General features: G+C 35.6%; 2 protein-coding genes across 2 annotated transcripts in view; both read right to left on the bottom strand.

Annotated features, from left to right (window-relative positions):
• Positions 1-19,358, bottom strand: part of LOC141457603 (uncharacterized) — a gene marked incomplete at its 3' end in the record, with an annotated part of 667,626 nt that overhangs the window by 341,601 nt on the left and 306,667 nt on the right. Inside the window, exons 2-3 of the mRNA XM_074134809.1 lie at positions 11,452-11,631; positions 11,044-11,261 (exon numbers count right to left, since the gene is read on the bottom strand). Coding sequence (XP_073990910.1) covers positions 11,044-11,261; positions 11,452-11,631 — 398 coding nt within the window. The remainder of the gene's footprint in view (positions 1-11,043; positions 11,262-11,451; positions 11,632-19,358) is intronic.
• Positions 1-19,358, bottom strand: part of LOC141457600 (uncharacterized) — a 189,861-nt gene that overhangs the window by 16,682 nt on the left and 153,821 nt on the right. The gene's annotated exons all lie outside the window — the stretch shown is intronic.

The raw sequence follows: 19,358 nt of genomic DNA on the forward strand, positions 1-19,358 counted from the left end.
ACCCCTTCAGGCCTTCCGCTTAAATACCGTCACTTATGGCGTCTCTTCCGCGCCTTATCTCGCGCTGCGAACTATGCAGCAGCTCGCATCGGATGAAGGGGATCAATACCCTCTAGCCAAGAGTACCCTGCTTTACGAGGTATATGTCGACGACATACTCACCGGTGCATCGTCGGAGGAACACAAATGGCACAAACTTCGTCGGCGCCCACAATGAGCTTCGTGAGCTGGGCCGATTGCTTAACAACCCGCAACATCAACAAGCCGTAAGTCGCGCTGCCACTGCCGCGGGAATCGATTGGCACTTTATTCCTCCCGCCAGTCCACATTTTGGCGGTTTATGGGAGGCGGCAATAAAGTCAGCCAAGCATCATCTAACCCGCGTCATAGGGAATCAGCGCCTCACCTTTGAAGAATTGCTAACAGTGGTGACCCAAGTCGAGGCCATTCTGAATTCCCAACCGCTCTGCGCCGTCTCTTCGGATCCAGCCGATCCCGAGCCACTGACCCCTGGGCACTTCTTAGCGTTTCGTCCATTGACTACTCATCCGGAGAAGGATCTCACCGCGGTAAATCCCAATTGTCTCTCCAGGTGGAAACATGTTAACCGCATCCAGCAGGACCTCTGGAAACGGTGGCGTAATGAATACCTGCATACGCTCCAGCAGCGATCAAAGTGGTTCCTGCCTGCCTCTGACATCAAGCCCGGTACCATTGTCATCATCAACCAGGATAATCTTCCTCCGCTTCAGTGGCCTCTTGGGCGCATTGTTGCCCTGCATCCTGGACGGGATTCGATTAACCGCGTTGCCGACGTGAAAACCCGGTCTGGCATCATCCGCCGACCCTTAGTAAAGCTGTGTCCCCTGCCCACGCAGTAATCACTGAAGCCGAGGCTTCAGGGCGGGCGGGATGTTAAGCCACGTACCATCCTTTCTCGGCGGTACCGTTTGACAGTTCTCCATCTCGCCTTTTTCTATTGCTCTCTCACTCTCTCCTTATTCCAATTCTCGTAGTACGCGTTATTTTTTCGTTAATCTTTCCTTTGTTGTCGCCGCTAAATCTTACTTTTCTGCTATTTTGTGGTTTTGTTTATTTCTCAGTTCCCATGGTTTCAACCTTCCCCTTCTCTATTCTCTCTTGACCGTGGGGTTTTCCCGTCTACTGTAGTTCAGTACGCCTTTGACACGGATCAAGCTAGTTTGTATGTGCCTCTGTACCTGCTTTACAACGCATCTAGTGCGCTTCCGCCGTTCTGCATATTGCCCCGCTCAACAGCACTGTTCTGCCAGCCAGCTCCAGCTGTTCGCTTCAAGGACTGGTACCGCACTTCCGCTTCAACACATCATCACCGGCCGCTTTTCGCACTTCTGGGCTCTATACCTGCTTCGCCTTCCCTTGTACCGCTAGCCATCTTCGCTTCCTAGAAACCTTCTACGGATTACTTCTGGTCTGTTTCCGCCTATTTGACCCTTACTTCCCCCTCCGCATCTCTGTGCTGAAACCACACGCACACACACTCCATACACATTCAAACAAGCACACCCCGTTCCTCCGTTTTCTTCCTTTGCCATCCCCTCAACTGCATCATCTTCATCATCAAGCTGAGACTGAGTACCTTCATCTACATTACCTCAAAGGTAAGTGCATCCTTACCCTTCTCTTTTCTATATTTCTTCTAAGTATTTCATCTATCTTATTTGCGTTACTTTGTCGCGGTGTCAACCTCGGGCACTCATCGATTCTTAAACTGCGTTTACGCTCGCTTTCCTCTCTGCATCTGGGTGTAAGCCTCACGCGCTTACAAAAACATAGTAAGTAAAATTTCAAAACATATAATGGAGAACTGAAATTCAAATTCTAAATATATATATATATATATATTTTAATTTGTTTATTTATTTTGCTACTGTATCTAGTACAATAGGCAAAAGTGATGAGAGACAAGGGATGGCGCGAATACCCATACACGCATATATATGTGTGTACATGCACACACGCGCACATGAATGTTGCGCCAAGGGCGTGAGTGGAGTGAACGACGACCATCAGTGATGGAAACCGTTAGTTCGCCAGATTGGCAAGCTTACACAGCAACCATTCTAGGAAGTCGGTTGATGTTTGATTTTTTGGCACTTCCGTAGAGTTGTATTAAATTTAAATAATTTTAATACAGATTTTTCTATATTAATTTATTAATTTAATTTAGTGAGATCCTTGCGCTTGATGCTTGCTGCACAGAGATTTTGTATTAGATTCCAATTTGGTTAGCCTCAGTCTCAAGTCTCCACGTTAACGCTCCGCGGTGAACCCCGGACGAAGTTTACTTGACGACGCCAATCACCCAGTTGATATTTTGGTCCCGTCAAACGAAATTATACCTAATAATTATTTACCGCATTTATTTAAGAATTTGCTTTTTTTTTTGTTAAATTTGGCACCGATATCTAGCATTGCATTTAAATGGCCTGGAACGAAAGGGTTAAAGTCGTGTCGAGTCCATTTTCGAATTGCCCCCCTTAACTATCAAATTGCCCCCCTGGGGGCCGTGGGCCCCACGTTGGGAAACACCGGGCTAGATTGTTTAGGGAGTTTAGTGACCGAAGGCTATAACGATCTACCACAGTGTAAAAGCATGTTAGAAAAAGTTTTAGTTTATAATCGATTGTATGTACAGGCTGGTTAACCTGTCTCTAACATCTCACTATATCTTTTTCATGTTTCATGTTTTTTATACGTTAGCTGTTTTTGCTCTTTGTATTTTGCCTGTGTTTGTTTATGCAATATAATTGTTGTGTTTGAGTACAATTTTTATTATTTACCTTTAACTGGTTATGGGTCCAAGAAATCTCTGAGTTACTGGACAGAAATTAGATAGGCTCTTGGAATCATTTTTCTCAATAGAGAAAGGTTCTGCTGAAGACTCAGGTACATATATTTCTCGTCTGAAAAGGTCTTTTGCAGAAATTAATGATGAACTCAACAAATTGTCTAAAGTTCAGTTACCTGAAATATTATTATTAAGTAGAATAATGAGTACTCTACCGCCAGAATATTTTGAGTTTAAAAATGTATGGGAAAGTATACCAATGGAAGAAAGAAATTGTAATTTACTAATAGAGAGGCTGAGACTGATTGAGATGAGGTTGCCCAATCACTCAGATAGTGCTGATGGTACTTCACTTGAAGCTGTGTCTTATAAAAATAAAAATAAAATCCAAGACAAACATAAAAAAGTTAAATGTTTTAAATGTAATAAACTCGGGAATTTTGCAGCCAAGTGTCCTATAAATTCTCTTGTCTCCATCTAAGCAAAAAGGCTTTTTAAGCTACTCAACTGGAACCAAATTACTCGTATCTAATGAAAGATGGATAGCCGATAGTGGAGCTACACATCATATGTCTTTCAGTAAAGATTGGTTCCAAGACTATCAAATTTTTCCTACGCCTCTAGAAGTTACCGTAGGTAACAATGCTACCGTAAAAGCTATAGGAGAAGGAAATATTCTCGTAGAAATTAATATTGGTGGAAACAAATTTACCAAAATGATTAAACACGTTTGGCATGTACCGGATTTAAGGAAAAACTTGTTATCAGTGGGCCAAACAGTAGAAAAAGGATACGTTTTTAAAGCTAAAAGAAAAACATGCATATTTTTACATATGGGAAAACCTGTTTTATTTGGAACTAAAATAAATGGCTTGTATGAATTAGATTTTAAAGTAGTTAATCCAATGTCGAAGGGAAGTATACAAGTTAGTCTGAATCATGAATTCAGATCAGAAATTTTAAATCTTGAAAGTGATAGTCTTCAACAGTGGCATGAGCGCTTAGCTCGTCAAGACAAAAAGCACATTTTGAAGTTGCTAAAGGATAGACACATAAATGTGAAAGAAGACAATAAGTTTTGCAGTGGATGTGCTTTAGGTAAGCAACATCGAAAGTCATATAAGTCAAGATCCGAAAGAGCTACCAAGCCTGGAGAGATAATCCTCGCCGATTTGTGTGGACCAAGGGAGGAATTATCGGTTGGAGGCTCAAGATATTGTCTTGTAATTAAAGATGATTTTACCCGATTTCGACAAGTGCTTTTTTATAAAGCAGAAGACTGAAGTTGCTGAGTGTATCAATGTGTTTATTGCTGAAGCTAAAAATGCAGGTCACTCTATCGAGACTTTTAAATCAGATGGAGGAACTGAATTCACAAATAATAAAGTCAGATCTATTCTAAATAATTGGGGCATTAAATTAAGAACTGTTATGCCTTACTCACCTGAACAAACGGGTGGTATTGAAAGAGAAATGAGGACCCTGGTTGAGAGTGCAAGAACAATGCTTCAAGCCAAAAATTTGCCAAAAATATTGTGGGCAGAAGCGATTAATACAGCGTGTCACGTTTTTAATCGTACAGGTCCCACAGCGGTTGCTGGTAAATCGCCTTAAGAGTTGTGGTTTGGAAAGAGACCTTCGCCCATTTGGTTCTACCTACTTTGTACATACTCCGAAATAAAAGAGACAGAAATGGTCTGCTAAAAGTCAAAAACTAGGTTATTGTGGAGAACGAGATGGATTTCAAGTTTACAAAGGCCGGATAGTCTTAAGATCAGCGGATGTTATCTTCCCACCAGAAAATTCTGTGGTTACAGATTATTTGAAGACTAGAGAGGAGACCCGAACTAGTTGTGGAATTAAAACGCTTCATAGTAATTCCAAAGAAGGTAGCACAACTGATTCAAGTAAAGATGAAGAAACCCCAGACATATCTGAATCAGAGGGAAATATATTGACTACCAGATCGGGAAGAGTATTGGCGGGCGGACAGCAGAATAGAACAAAGACGTACAGTTCCTTAGTAATGGCCAGTTGAGAAGCCCAAAGGGCAACTGGCTCGAGCTCCCAGGCACACGCTGGAGCCCCCTCTCCGAAGTCTTTTCCAATGCTGCCAACTGGACAATGTTGTGCTATAAGATAAATTCTAGGCCGGGAGGCCGCACATCCCTTCGAGGATCGAACATCTATTCTTTCTCCTCACATTGATCCGGTATCTTCCCACAGAAACCTTCAAACTCATTTCTTTTCTCTTGAGGAATGGTTCAAAAAATGGAAAATCAAGTTAAATGAAACAAAATCTCAAAATATTACTTTTACTCTCCGCCGCATCACTCTTCCTCCGAACTTCTATGACAATTCCAATTCCTCCTGCCAATGTTGACTGTTATCTTGGGCTTTATTTGGACAAAAGACTGACTTTAACCCGTTCACACGACTTAAGCGAAATGAATTTAACAGGCATTATCGACTACTTAAAAGACTACTAGACCAACGTTCAAAACTTTCACTTAATAACAAACAACTGATTTACAATTCTATACTAAAACCCGCCTGGACATACTGTATTGAAATGTGGGGTTCAACGAAACGCTCCAATCTTCTACAAATTCAATCTCTTTAGTCTAAAATTCTCCGCACTATCGTTAACACTCCATTTTACGTTTCAAATCTAACTATCCACACAGACCTGGAAATTACGTTTGTAGGTCAGGTTGCACGAACTCGCTATAAAAGTTTTCATCAGAACTTGCTCTCTCATTCCAATCCTCTTGTCTGCCATTTATCATCTCATCACCAACCAGATCATCCTCTCAGACGATTAAAACGCCAGTGGCCTCGCGATTTTCTCTCTTCTGAGGAGAGTAGCTAATCCTAGACTTAGGGAGTGTTATCACTGGGTAACTTCTCCCCTCAATTAGTGAGTTTGTAGTGGTGTCAGTCATTGTTATTGTTACTTATAGCGTATCTGCGCTGGTGTAATTTAGCAAATAAATTTAAAATAAACTACAAAAGAGTAGAAAATAAAATATTTACTGGCGACAAGAAAGGAAAAGATTAGCGCGAAATAACGCATAGTGCGAGAAACGAAAAAATGAGAGAGAGACAGAAACAGAAAAAGGAGTGAGGGAAAACTGTCAAACGGTACCGCCGAGAAAGGACGGCACGCGGCTTAACAAATAGGTACAGGAGGAGCAGACAGGAATTGGTTCAGTCAGTTGCGGCGATGGCTGAATATTATCGGAAAGCCAGATGTTATTTTCCAAACAGACGTCGCAGTAATTAAGAAAAATATTCCGGATCTGTTAGAGAAGTGGACAAATCATGTAATGTGTATTGATATTCAAAGAGCAATTAACTCACGTAATAGTTCGGTCTATAGGCACATTAGTGGGCTAGGAATGATAGAGGAGTACATTAAATTCAATTGCGCGCCCGACAAAATTAGGGTTGTGAGTAGCAAGTGATAAAAGGATAAAAGTCTGGTTTAAAAGTGGAGGCTGTATACATAGACGATGCTGGCTGTGTGGCGAAAGCTAAAACCAAAAAAAAGACAAAAACAAAAAAAAAGTGGAGGCTACCACTCTATTGATACGCAATTTGTCTGCACAATATGTAATTTAAATAATTACGAAACTCTTGAACACTTGTTAATAGAATGTCCCTTTATAAACCAATTAGTATAAGAGTTTGTTAACAGAAATGTTTTTAATAAATTTCTATGCATTAAAAATAAGATCATTTTGCCTTAAGGAATAATTACTATTTTCTATTATTAAATTTTAATTTTTATGCACGTCATTATTTAAAAAATAAATAAATAAAATATTAAACCTTTTTGGCGTGTAATCAACCCTTATACTTAACTTTTTACACTGTAAGTTTTTGTTAAGGAGATATAAGTATACTCGTATATATATAAATTAATTAAGTTTACTTTTAGCACTCAGTTTATATTATTTTTATTTCATTGTATTGAAAATTGTAAAGCACAGAACCCCTGTAATGTGTACATATATTTAAACACCAAATGCAGTACATTTATTTATCTATCTAACATATCTACCTATTGATTAATATCGATACAATCTATAAGCAATATATTATGTAATTTTTATCCCCAAACACTTAATTAATATCGATACAATCTATAAGCAATATATTATGTAATTTTTATCCCCAAACACATATGCGCTGCAAGTATTAATATTTTTGAATATAGAAAATAAGAACTTATTAGTGGCAATTAGTTGCAACCTTAACTAATTACCATATCACTATTATTATTTCACTATACCAGACGGCAGATCTTATATCCTTAACAAAAACTTACCAATTTAAAAAGTTAAGTATAAGGGTTGATTAAACGACAAAAGATACTGAATGCGGTTGCTCTCTCATAGTGATAGGCGCGAAAGTCATCCTTTTGAACAAGAATGGGTTACCTGGCAGTAAATTGGACCAGGTGATGGAAATGATTCGCAATCACTATACATCTTTGGACATCAGAAATGTTCTGAATTTGCGATTCAATCCAAACTATAGGAGTATTAGTAGTCTGTGTACAGAGACAGAGAACTATTTAAATATAAAAAAAACAGCATTTAAAGTCCGAGTTCCTAAAAGCTGGAACTCCCAACCACTACGCGCCTATTCTTTGGATCCATCCGATTCTAATCCAGTGATTCCTGAACATTTCCCGGAGTTGCCTCTGCCTCCTGTTCCTTCGGGGCGAGACCCCACTGCAAATTCCAACCGCGTTCAGCAATACTTCCGGAAGTAGTGGCGCTCCGAATTCCTGCACATGCTTCAGCAGCTGTCCAAATGGCTTCTTCCCATCATCGATGATTACCCTGGATCGGTAGTCGTCGTTAACCAGTGAAACCTCGTTCTGCTTGGTCGCATCACCACTCTGCATCCTGGCTGTGAGTCGATCAGCCGCGTCACCGACATTCACACTGCTTCAGGCTTCATCCGCCATTCCTTGGAGTACCGGGAGGTTACCCACCCTCACCCACGCACGAATTACTGAAGTCGAGTCTTCATGGCGGGCGGGGATTCGGTCGGGCGCGCTGTTGCCTGGCAGACTGCGGGAGTGAAATGCGGGTGACACGCGCTCTTAGCTCTCTCCCTCTTCTTTTTTTCTCAATTCTCCAACTCTCGCATCTATGACTCCCTCGCGCACTAGAATTTCTTTCTTGCGTACGCTAAATACGTTGTTACTTCGAGCTTTTATTTATTCCAAACTTTTCTTTTGTTTACCCCCCCCACCATTGGCGCCCTCACATTAGTCGTCTCACAGCCCAATAAATTTTACCTCTTGAAGAGAGCTCGTCAGTATATATTGGGTCAAGGCTTTGCACTCAAAAAGATGATCTCTTGACATGTGCCCGTCCCCGCAAAGCACTCAATTCGGGTTGTCAATTATCCCGATTTTAATAAGCGTGTCTGAAGGTAATCATGTCCATTAATCAAACGAAAAAAGGCCACCGCTACGCTCCGAGGCGGGTTATTTGGCAGCGCATTGTTGCTCAAGACGCCCATTATTTGCGCATAGTGTGGTGTACAGCTCCGCTATTTTCTTTTTGGTTTTTACCCGTCAGGTTCGTCTTGTGGTCTCAAAAGGAATGTGTGTTGTGTCATTTTTGCTGAAGTCTGCCATCTTCCTCATTTCCACTGATGCCACAATGGTTGGGGACCATTGTAAAACCACCCTCACACTTTTATCGTTGAGGTCGTAAATTATTTTACGACATTGAATTGTATCGTAAGAGTCGGTCGCAGCCCAAGTTGTCAGTGCCATTATTGCAGCCTGCGAATCGATAATAAGGACTATATTGTTAATCGTCATATTTATAATGCTTTTTAGGGCTGAAAGGACCGTTCTAACATCCCCATCGAAATTAGAGGCCACTCTTCCTACAGGCCCTGCCATACTGAAAGCGGAGCTGAGAACCCCTGCGCCAGCACTAGCACTAGCAGTTACTGCTGACCGATCCAATACACAAAGGCAGACCGGGTATCTATTATGATGGTTTCTAAGGCTAGGGCTTTTAATTCATATGCTACAGTTTCTCCTTTAGTATAATTTTTGATGAGATGCAGCAATCCTTTGGCGAGGTGCCTTTGACTTATCTCACCCTGTCTTTCTCCTGTTGGCATGGCATACGAAGTTGTTATCTTTTCTGCAATCGATAAAAATGTGCTTTTTCAGTTGTTGAGTAGGTTGCCTGTAGATGTCCCAGTACAATAGACCAAGGTGTTTACTTTACCTTTATTTGTATGCTTATTTTTTTTTTTTATATTTATTCGATATCATAAAACTTGTTTTATGCTGAGGAATTTTGAGGAGCGATCAATAAAATTTTGTAGACAAATATTTTTTGTAAAGTTTTTTAGGTTGTGGAGGTAATACTAGTTCAGGTAAATCATCTCAAATGTTATACGCGTTTAATTGTTAATACGTTAATAGGTCGTCCCAGAAGTAATAGCAACTCCAGGTGGGGAAAGTATGTAAATAATTTCTCTCTATTAATTATTTTAACTTGAATAGTTTCTGTGGAAGTAAAAGATAATTAGATTTTTTAAAAAAATAAAATAGACTGGGGACGGATTACTAGTAATTTAAAAAATAATTAAAAGTTAAAACATATGACATTAAAATGTTTTTTTTTTTTTCTTTATAATAAAAACTAGACCTATCAAGTTTTCTACGGAATTCACTGAATGGACTGATTGATCCACTGATTCAATGAGCAAAGATGGGGGTGATATGCAGGCTAAATGAAGATTGTGAGAGAGATGAAGGGGAGGTTGAGGAGCGTCGCTTACAGCCTCGCAAAATTAGATGATTGTTAGAGCGGACAAGGGTGGAATGGAAGTGAAGGGCTAACAGTCTGGTCGAATTAACTGATTGGTGGGTGATTGGGTAAGGGGAAAAAGTGAAGAGTTTCAGTTTCGTCGAATCCGATGATTGGGTGGTGGGATTAGGAAAAGAAACGATGGCTGCCTACTAAGCCGCTTTGATCTTTACATGATAAAATGCGTGTTTTAAATCTTTTTTTTTTTTAATCTTTTATTGCAATTTACCACTGCAACAGTTGTTGCAACAAGCAAATACGGTGAAAGAGAAAAGAAATAAAAGGAAATCATGAGTGGAGAAGGCACCCAGTGGTGCCACTCCAGTAACGTGCTTAAGATATGAGAAGATCACGAGGCCATCTTCTCTTCAATCTCCTTAGAGGATTACCTGGTAATGTGGAGGAAGATAGGTGTTCTATGAGAGGGTTAGGATGAGCTGCTGTAGAGGAATGAAATTTGAAAAAACGAGTGTTAGCAAGATCTGTAATGAAAGGAATTTTGAGGTCATTATGGATAGTGAGGTTAGATACATAGAACGGAGCGTTAAGAAGTTTTCGAAGTATTTTTGACTGTAATGCCTGGAGGCGTAGTGAGTTGGAACGCTTAGTCGATCCCCATATTTCGATGCCGTATGACCAAATGGGTCGCAGTAACATTAGATATAAGAGTCTTTTGTTATGTAGGTTAAGTTTCGAACGTTTGTCAAGTAGTCTGGCGAGAAGTTTGTAGCGTTGGTTAGTTTCTTGTCTTTTCAGTCTAGTATGGGGATTCCATGTCAACCGTTTGTCTAGGTGCAGTCCAAGGTAGCGTACTTTGTCCACAGCTGGTATAGGAGTTTGGTTCAAGATGACAGGAGGTAGGATTTTCCGTCTGAGAGTAAATACTATAAACTTAGACTTCATAACGTTGGTTTTGATTCTCCATTTGAAAAGCCAGTCCTGTAAGTGGTTGATGTGTGTTTGTAGAGTTCGTGTAGCGATAAGGGGATCGGAATGTGAAGATAATATAGCAGTATCGTCAGCAATGGTGGAGAGGATAGTATTTGGATGTTGAGGTGTGTCTGCTGTATATTAGGAGTAAAGAATAGGACCTAGGACACTGCCCTGAGGAACACCAGCTCGAGCTAGACGGATATCAGAATCTGCTGCTCCACAGTTGACTCTGAAATATCGATCTTTTAGGTAAGATTTGAGGATGAGGTAGTAAGTTTTAAATCTTAAGAAGAAAAATTGCTTTATTTAAGACTTGTTATCACTATTAAATCTGGTATCTTATTCCAACTCCAATTTGAATATAAAAATGCTTTGAATAGAAGCAAAAATGTAATAGAAGTTTTGTGAAAATGTACTTACGCAGGAGATATAACCTTAGATAGTAGTCTCCTTTAGATGAATAATTGGTGACTAAGTTTGACACAACTCGCGTCATAAGTTGGAAATGGTATACATCGTTTATCAGATACACATTTCCATATGCAGGCAGGAGAGTGCATATAAATTGTATCATTGTACCCTCTACTGGGATGTAACTGCTAAATTTTAATTCATCGACGTACTCTTTGAAAGCATATCTGAAACGTAATAAATGAAATTAATTTTTATCTAAAAATATAATATTAAAAAAATATAACGTAAAAATATAATGCTGGGAAATTGGAAATATAAGTAATCTTGTACAATAAGTTTGATTAAAAAAAAAGAAAAAAAAAGTGCTCTGATGTTTTACAAATTATCGTACTCCATAAATAATTAAAAACTTACTTATTTAAATTTGAGCGATGTCTTATTAAATCCATATTTTTATCCTGATAATATTGGCAAAGATCATGATTTGTGGGACACATGACGAACAGTAACTCAGGGAACAGGTCATAGTATAACATCATAACAATATTTTCAATTGCTGTCCCAACATCCACTAGGGACCATCCTTCGGAGAAGCTGAAATGACAAATTCAAAAAAAAAAATTATTTTTTTAAATTAAATAATGTTTAAATAATAAATAACATTAATAATCTTTATTTTTTAATTGTATTAGAAAAGAACATACACAAACATAGACATAACATTTCATATGATTATAAAAGTTATAGTAAACAAGAAAAAAAGATTTCTAACTATAAACATTAAAAATTTAACTTAATATCATAGAAAATAAACTATAAAAATTAAATAAACGTAATAATAATAATATATATTTATTGTTTAAAGATAACATCTTCTAACAATGAGTTTGTTTTTTTTTAAAAAAAAATAGTAAGTGGAAAATGCAATAAAAATAGCGTACAAAAAGAAAAGAAAAAGTATCCATAAAAAACAAGAAAAATAAAATGTATCCGTCAAAAATACAAAACAAAAAACAAATTATTACAAAAAAAATACGGTTTCTTTTTATATATACAATTTGACTATATACAAGTTTATCAATACAATCATAAACACTGTCAAATGAACGAAGCTTCAAATAGTTAATTACATAATAAAACAAATCATTCAATTTATTTAATGAACTTATTATAAGAAGATCTTCAATGCTATAATTTTGATTATCATAATACTTGTCAATGAATTGTTTTCTTATGTTATTATAAACAGGACATGAGAATAGAAAGTGCTGTAGAGTTTCAAATTCCAATTTGTTACAGATAGTGCATACGACCGAACCACCTAATACGTATTTTGAACCTTTATAAATAATCTGTGTTATGTTCTTGTTGCTCAATCTGAGTTGCATTAATAATCTAATTTTGTGAATGGAACATTTAAACCTAATGTATTCCTCACCACTATTTAGACTACTAATGCTCCTATACAAAGGGTTAAATTTGGAGTGTACAATTTTATTGATATTTAGAGATAGGTAATGGTTTGAAATTTTTTCAAGAATATCTTTTTTTGTTTTCCTGTATTGAGTACTTAATTCTAAATCCTTGAGACTGGCACCTACATCAAAAAGAAACAGATCTATCTGACCAGTTGTTTTATTTTATTATAAGGCAATCCATTTATTTCTTTAAGTTTATTGAACAACACTTTAGGTAACCTATCGTGAGACATTTCCATTAATTTGCCAAAATAATTAAAAATTCTGTTAAACATGTTAACAAACATTGGAGTGACACCAGTTTCAACCTTTGTTACAGCTCTGTTACCTTTATTTATAAAATACTTTGTTGCAGACGAAAACTTACAAACTGAATTGAAGGGTACGCCTAGATAACGATATTGATTTACATATTCCAAATTTATTTGATTAAGTGAAAGAGGTTTCAGTTTTTTGACTTTAAAACTTCTCCGAAAAACCATTACTTTAGATTTATCGGCATTCACTTGTAAAGAATTTATATGGCAATATTCAGAAACAATGTGCAATTTTTTTTGAGCATCAGACCATGAATCAGCGAATAACACCAAGTCATCAGCAAACATTAGAGTTAAAATATCAACAGACCTCGTGATCGAAATTCCTGAGACACCTTTTTCTCTAAGAAAATTCTCAAAATCCGCAATAAAGAGAATAAACAATAAAGGTGACAATGATTCACCTTGTATAACTTCTTTAGTTATATCAATCTCCCAGTTCGATAAAACATTATTCACTGATAATTTAAATGAGGCATTTTTGTATAATTTACTAAATAATCTAATAAATTTACCACTCACTCCAAGAGAATCTAATTTAGCCCATAGTATATTATGATCGACTGAATCAAACGCTTTTCTAAAATCAATAAAAATACCAAATAAATACTTTTTTTTAATTTGAGATTGAATGCTTGCCACTGAAGACAAAATAAACAAATTATCCACACAGGAGCGCCCATGTCTGAATCCAGATTAAATAAACGTAATACTTGAAGTACAAAATGATGCCAAAAGTCACGCAATTTAATAAAATATATCATTAAAAGTTAGCTTTCCCAGTTAATAACAAAACTGTATTTCTTTAGTACACTTTAAGAACTATCCCTAATTTTCAGTTACTCTGATAAATATAAAATTAGCAACATAGCACAAATATATTGACAAAAAAAAAGTAAGCAATACAAAGATATATACATTTTTTTAAATTTTTTTAGAAAAAACAATCAACATATAATAATAAATAGGAGAGTTGTTGTTTGTTAGTCGTACATGTAACATCGTGTCTCTGTGATTGTTCTAAAATTGGGTTTCTACTTGATGTATGTTTATGAAAATTAGTTTGCAGAAAGTGTATTGTGCTGTGAGCGTATGGTTAAAAATAGAAGAAAATCCAACGAGTGGTTTTTGAGATAACAGAAAATTAATTTTATATTACGAACAGAATTCGTCACAATTTTTGGGCTTATTTGATTAAGTGGGGATAAATAAGAGACAGTTGCCACTCCCATTAGAAAATAATATAGTAAATTTGTGGAGTGTGTTAACTGTGAGTTGTGTTTTCTACAAAAATTTGTATAAATAATAAATCAGGTGGGAGAATACTTCAAAGTCCAAGAATAGAGAGAATTATTGTTATTTTAATTTTACTGGAGTCATTTCTCGTTTTTTAATATTAAATGAATAGTAAGTGAAGTCTGGTAATGTACACGGACTATACAGTTAAAAATAAGGTGGTTGAATCTCCGACAGTTAGTGACTCATCCAAAAAAAGGGGAAGAAGTCAGATTTAATTGCTGATGTCTCGTCAAAAAGTAAGCCTAGTTCTGATTAATTGTTAAATTTCAGTTTCTTATTTCGACAAGTTATTATTATATTGCTTAGATTGTTTTAGTTGCTTGATCAAAAGAATAAAGTAATTACCTGCCTGATGTAGTTTTTAGATGTGGATCCCCTAATTTATTTATTTATTTCTATCTGTTTTTCGGAGTGTGTCACCTTTGTTTGATCTACTATTTTTGATCTATTTTTGCCTGCTTCTGGTGAGGAAAATATTCCAATCGCCCAAATTAGTTCAAGTCGATAATAAACTTGTTACCGAAAGTGTCAACCACTTTACTAAGTAGTTTTTCACTTTCACGATTACTAGAGCTTAGTTTTATACTTCAATAAATAGGTTTTATTTGAAACATTTTGTCAAAGTGCTTTATTATATTTAGTGTGAAATACGATTACATGAGTCCTAAACTTCCAAGATTGAAGATACTTGCACAGTCTTTTTTCAACTCTCGGTCATTGAAAATTCATTCTCGTTTGAGTTCAGGTTTTTTATTTACATAATTTTAATTTTCCTTTTGGTTTTTTTTTATTTGTGTAAGTTGCAAATCTGATATATTTCATAAATCATATTCAGCTTGGATAACTAAAAATTTTTTTCCTCCATTACTGTTTGTAGTTATGGTCAACTATTGTTCTGGCGGTCCATTTTTTTTTTTTTTTTCTATACAAAAATATTCCCAATCGGATACATTACTTTTTGAAGTTCTATTGCAACAAACCAAAATCTCTTCTTTTTACAAAGTTAAAAAATAATTTTTGTTTTTGTTTTCAGAATCTAAGAAAAAAAATACGTTAAGTATTTATCTTCTATATTAATTATTTACTTATGTTTATATTTTTACAAAAATGCCTTCTAAATATCGAAAAAGAAAGCAAATAATTAAAAATTTAGTAACGGACATTAGACAGACAATTGACAGCACTGCTGAACTCGAGAACTACATTACTGTGACTCCCGCCGCCACTAAACAACAACGGTACTACGTTAAAAATCGCGAGGGAATAGTAAGAAAACAGCAACAATATAATTTTAGACAAAAAGAAAAAATCCAAGAGAAACAGAAAGAGTACAATTTTGAACATAAAGAAAAAATCCAAGAGAAACAGAAAGAGTACGATTTATTTCATAAAGTGGAAAAAAAGAAAAAACATACAGGGTACGATTTATCTCATAAAGAGGAAATAAAGAAAAAACAGAGAGAGTACGATTTATCTCATAAAGAGGAAATAAACAAAAAACAGAGAGAGTATAATTTATCTCATAAAGAGGAGATACAGAAAAAACAAAGAGAGTACGATTTATCTCCTAAAGAGAAAGTAAAGAAAAAACAGAGAGAGTATAATTTATCTCATAAAGAGGAGAAACAGAGAGAATATGACACAGCTCATTCAGAACAAAAAAGAAAGAAGCAAAGAGTATACAATGTTGTCCATAAAGTTGGCATAGCAAGGAAGCAGAAACAAAAAGACAGAATAAACAGTGAAAAGAAGACTGAAACACAAAGAAAGTACAATGAAAAGAAAAGAAACAAAGTCAGCAGTAGACATAAACGTTATGATGGAAGAAATCGAGCTGTTATTAACTTAAAAAGAAATATTCGGTACTTTTTGACTCGTCAAAGCGTAAATAAGCCCTCGGTGTCATTCGCAAATTTATTGAAAAAACGGGTACAGACTCGGAAAAAGATAAATAGGTTTCAAGGTGAATCCGCGTTAATAAACAGATTGTGTGCAAATTTAAAGCTAAATAGTAAAGTTAATAAACATTATATTGTCAAAAATAAAACTAAACACACAGTGTTTTATTACCTGATAAAACATTCTAACCATTTAGTCGGAATCGCTCGATCATACTTAAGATTTCTAAACAATAAATTAAAAGCCGTTGTTGATGAGGCCGTTAATAAGTTCGAAATCAATAAAATTAAAACCCTAACTCCTAAAAATATCGTGAAAGTATCCGGAGGTAAACAGAAACACACGGCACATTCTGAACCTTATTTCTTCGAAAGCTCTTATAGCGCGATTCCTCCCGGTCATACATTACTTGCTAATAGCCAGAACGTTTTCGTGAACGGACACAATTTAAAAAAGCACATTACTAAAGGTAATAATATTGTAGAATGGCCTTGCGGTATCACGTGTAAATTTTCAAAACAAAGTATGAGCACTATTTTAAATAAATTAATAGAATTTGTTCACGGTGCTATAAATACTGTGTCAATCAAAAAGCTTGCGAACAAATGTCGGTACAGTCATCACGAAAAAAAAGGTCACACCATACACTGCGCCTCACACAACAGCATTTTTAAATGCAGTACACTTTTGCAAATTCTTTCGGAATAATCAGTACATTACACTGCGTTTAGGAACATTAAAAGACAGATTTACATCATACGTAATCTATTTTTCAAAATTAATCGTGTAAGTACAAGAATCAATAAAGCAAATAATTTCGAATCTATTTTACGGTCCGTTAATGATTTAAAAAAGTTTCTCGGAACACTTAAAATCGACACCAATAAATTTAAGAAGTATGTACCATCTACTAGTTGCGACACCAATGAAATAAATATTCTGCATAAATATAAAAAAAACTTATCTTCCTTAAAACGTACAGTCTCTTTTTTTTCGGAGACTTTTTGCGTGTGTTGCAATATGTTAATTTATGACGAGGATTTAAAAGATTTCGTAAATTTTAAGAAAAACAATAACAAATCATGGCAAACTATAATTCTTTATATTAATAAAAACTATGACAATATTCGCCGACGTGGTCTTAAAATTTGTACATACTGTGCACGAAAATTGAATCAAAATTGTATTCCCGGACGCGCCGCTTATAACTGTTTAGAAGTAGATCCCGTGCCTGCAGAAGTTGGTAAGCTGAATATTTTCGTAACAATGCTGACCCAATTAGTTAAATCATTTCAATGTGTAGTTCGTCTCCAGCCAAAAAAAGGGAAAATTGCGGTCAGTGAAAAACTTAAAGGGTTAAAGGGTCGCGTCACTTATTTACCCCTCCCTTTGCAGAATAACGTGGACTTGCTACCGAACGAACTGCCCCAAAATCATGAAGTGGTTGTACTGGTTAATGGCGTACCTAAACAAAACCGAGTCATATGGCGAGATTTAGTGAGCGCGAATAAAATTTACAAAGCGATTGCCGCGTTAAAAGAAATTAACCGGTTATACGCGAATTAACGGCCTCATCAACAACGGCTTTTAATTTATTGTTTAGAAATCTTAAGTATGATCGAGCGATTCCGACTAAATGGTTAGAATGTTTTATCAGGTAATAAAACACTGTGTGTTTAGTTTTATTTTTGACAATATAATGTTTATTAACTTTACTATTTAGCTTTAAATTTGCACACAATCTGTTTATTAACGCGGATTCACCTTGAAACCTATTTATCTTTTTCCGAGTCTGTACCCGTTTTTTCAATAAATTTGCGAATGACACCGAGGGCTTATTTACGCTTTGACGAGTCAAAAAGTACCGAATATTTCTTTTTAAGTTAATAACAGCTCGATTTCTTCCATCATAACGTTTATGTCTACTGCTGACTTTGTTTCTTTTCTTTTCATTGTACTTTCTTTGTGTTTCAGTCTTCTTTTCACTGTTTATTCTGTCTTTTTGTTTCTGCTTCCTTGCTATGCCAACTTTATGGACAACATTGTATACTCTTTGCTTCTATCTTTTTTGTCCTGAATGAGCTGTGTCATATTCTCTCTGTTTCTCCTCTTTATGAGATAAATTATACTCTCTCTGTTTTTTCTTTACTTTCTCTTTAGGAGATAAATCGTACTCTCTTTGTTTTTTCTGTATCTCCTCTTTATGAGATAAATTATACTCTCTCTGTTTTTTGTTTATTTCCTCTTTATGAGATAAATCGTACTCTCTCTGTTTTTTCTTTATTTCCTCTTTATGAGATAAATCGTACCCTGTCTGTTTTTTCATTTTTTCCACTTTATGAAATCTTAGTTAATCTCTTTCTGTTTCTCTTGGATTTTTTCTTTATGTTCTACATTGTACTCTTTCTGTTTCTCTTGGATTTTTTCTTTTTGTCTAAAATTATATTGTCGCTGTTTTCTTACTATTCCCTCGCGATTTTTAACGTAGTACCGTTGTTGCTTAGTGGCGGCGGGAGTCACAGTAATGTAGTTCTCGAGTTCAGCAGTGCTGTCAATTGTCTGTCTAATGTCCGTTACTAAATTTTTAATTATTTGCTTTCTTTTTCGATATTTAGAAGGCATTTTTGTAAAAATATAAACATAAGTAAATAATTAATATAGAAGATAAATACTTAACGTATTTTTTTTCTTAGATTCTGAAAACAAAAACAAAAATTATTTTTTACTTTTGTAAAAAGAAGAGATTTTGGTTTGTTGCAATAGAACTTCAAAAAGTAATGTATCCGATTGGGAATATTTTTGTATAGAAAAAAAAAAAAAAAAAAAAAAATGGACCGCCAGAACAATAGTTGGCCATAACTACAAACAGTAATGGAGGAAAAAAATTTTTAGTTATCCAAGCTGAATATGATTTATCATTTATATCAGATTTGCAACTTACACAAATAAAAAAAAACCAAAAGGAAAATTAAAATTATGTAAATAAAAAACCTGAACTCAAACGAGAATGAATTTTCAATGACCGAGAGTTGAAAAAAGACTGTGGAAGTATCTTCAATCTTGGAAGTTTAGGACTCATGTAATCGTATTTCACACTAAATATAATAAAGCACTTTGACAAAATGTTTCAAATAAAACCTATTTATTGAAGTATAAAACTAAGCTCTAGTAATCGTGAAAGTGAAAAACTACTTAGTAAAGTGGTTGACACTTTCGGTAACAAGTTTATTATCGACTTGAACTAATTTGGGCGATTGGAATATTTTCCTCACCAGAAGCAGGCAAAAATAGATCAAAAATAGTAGATCAAACAAAGGTGACACACTCC

This window comes from Rhodnius prolixus, unplaced genomic scaffold (genome assembly GCF_049639745.1).
Source record: "Rhodnius prolixus isolate KJV_2025 unplaced genomic scaffold, Rpr scaffold_34, whole genome shotgun sequence".
NCBI classification, from domain to species: Eukaryota; Metazoa; Arthropoda; class Insecta; order Hemiptera; family Reduviidae; genus Rhodnius; species Rhodnius prolixus.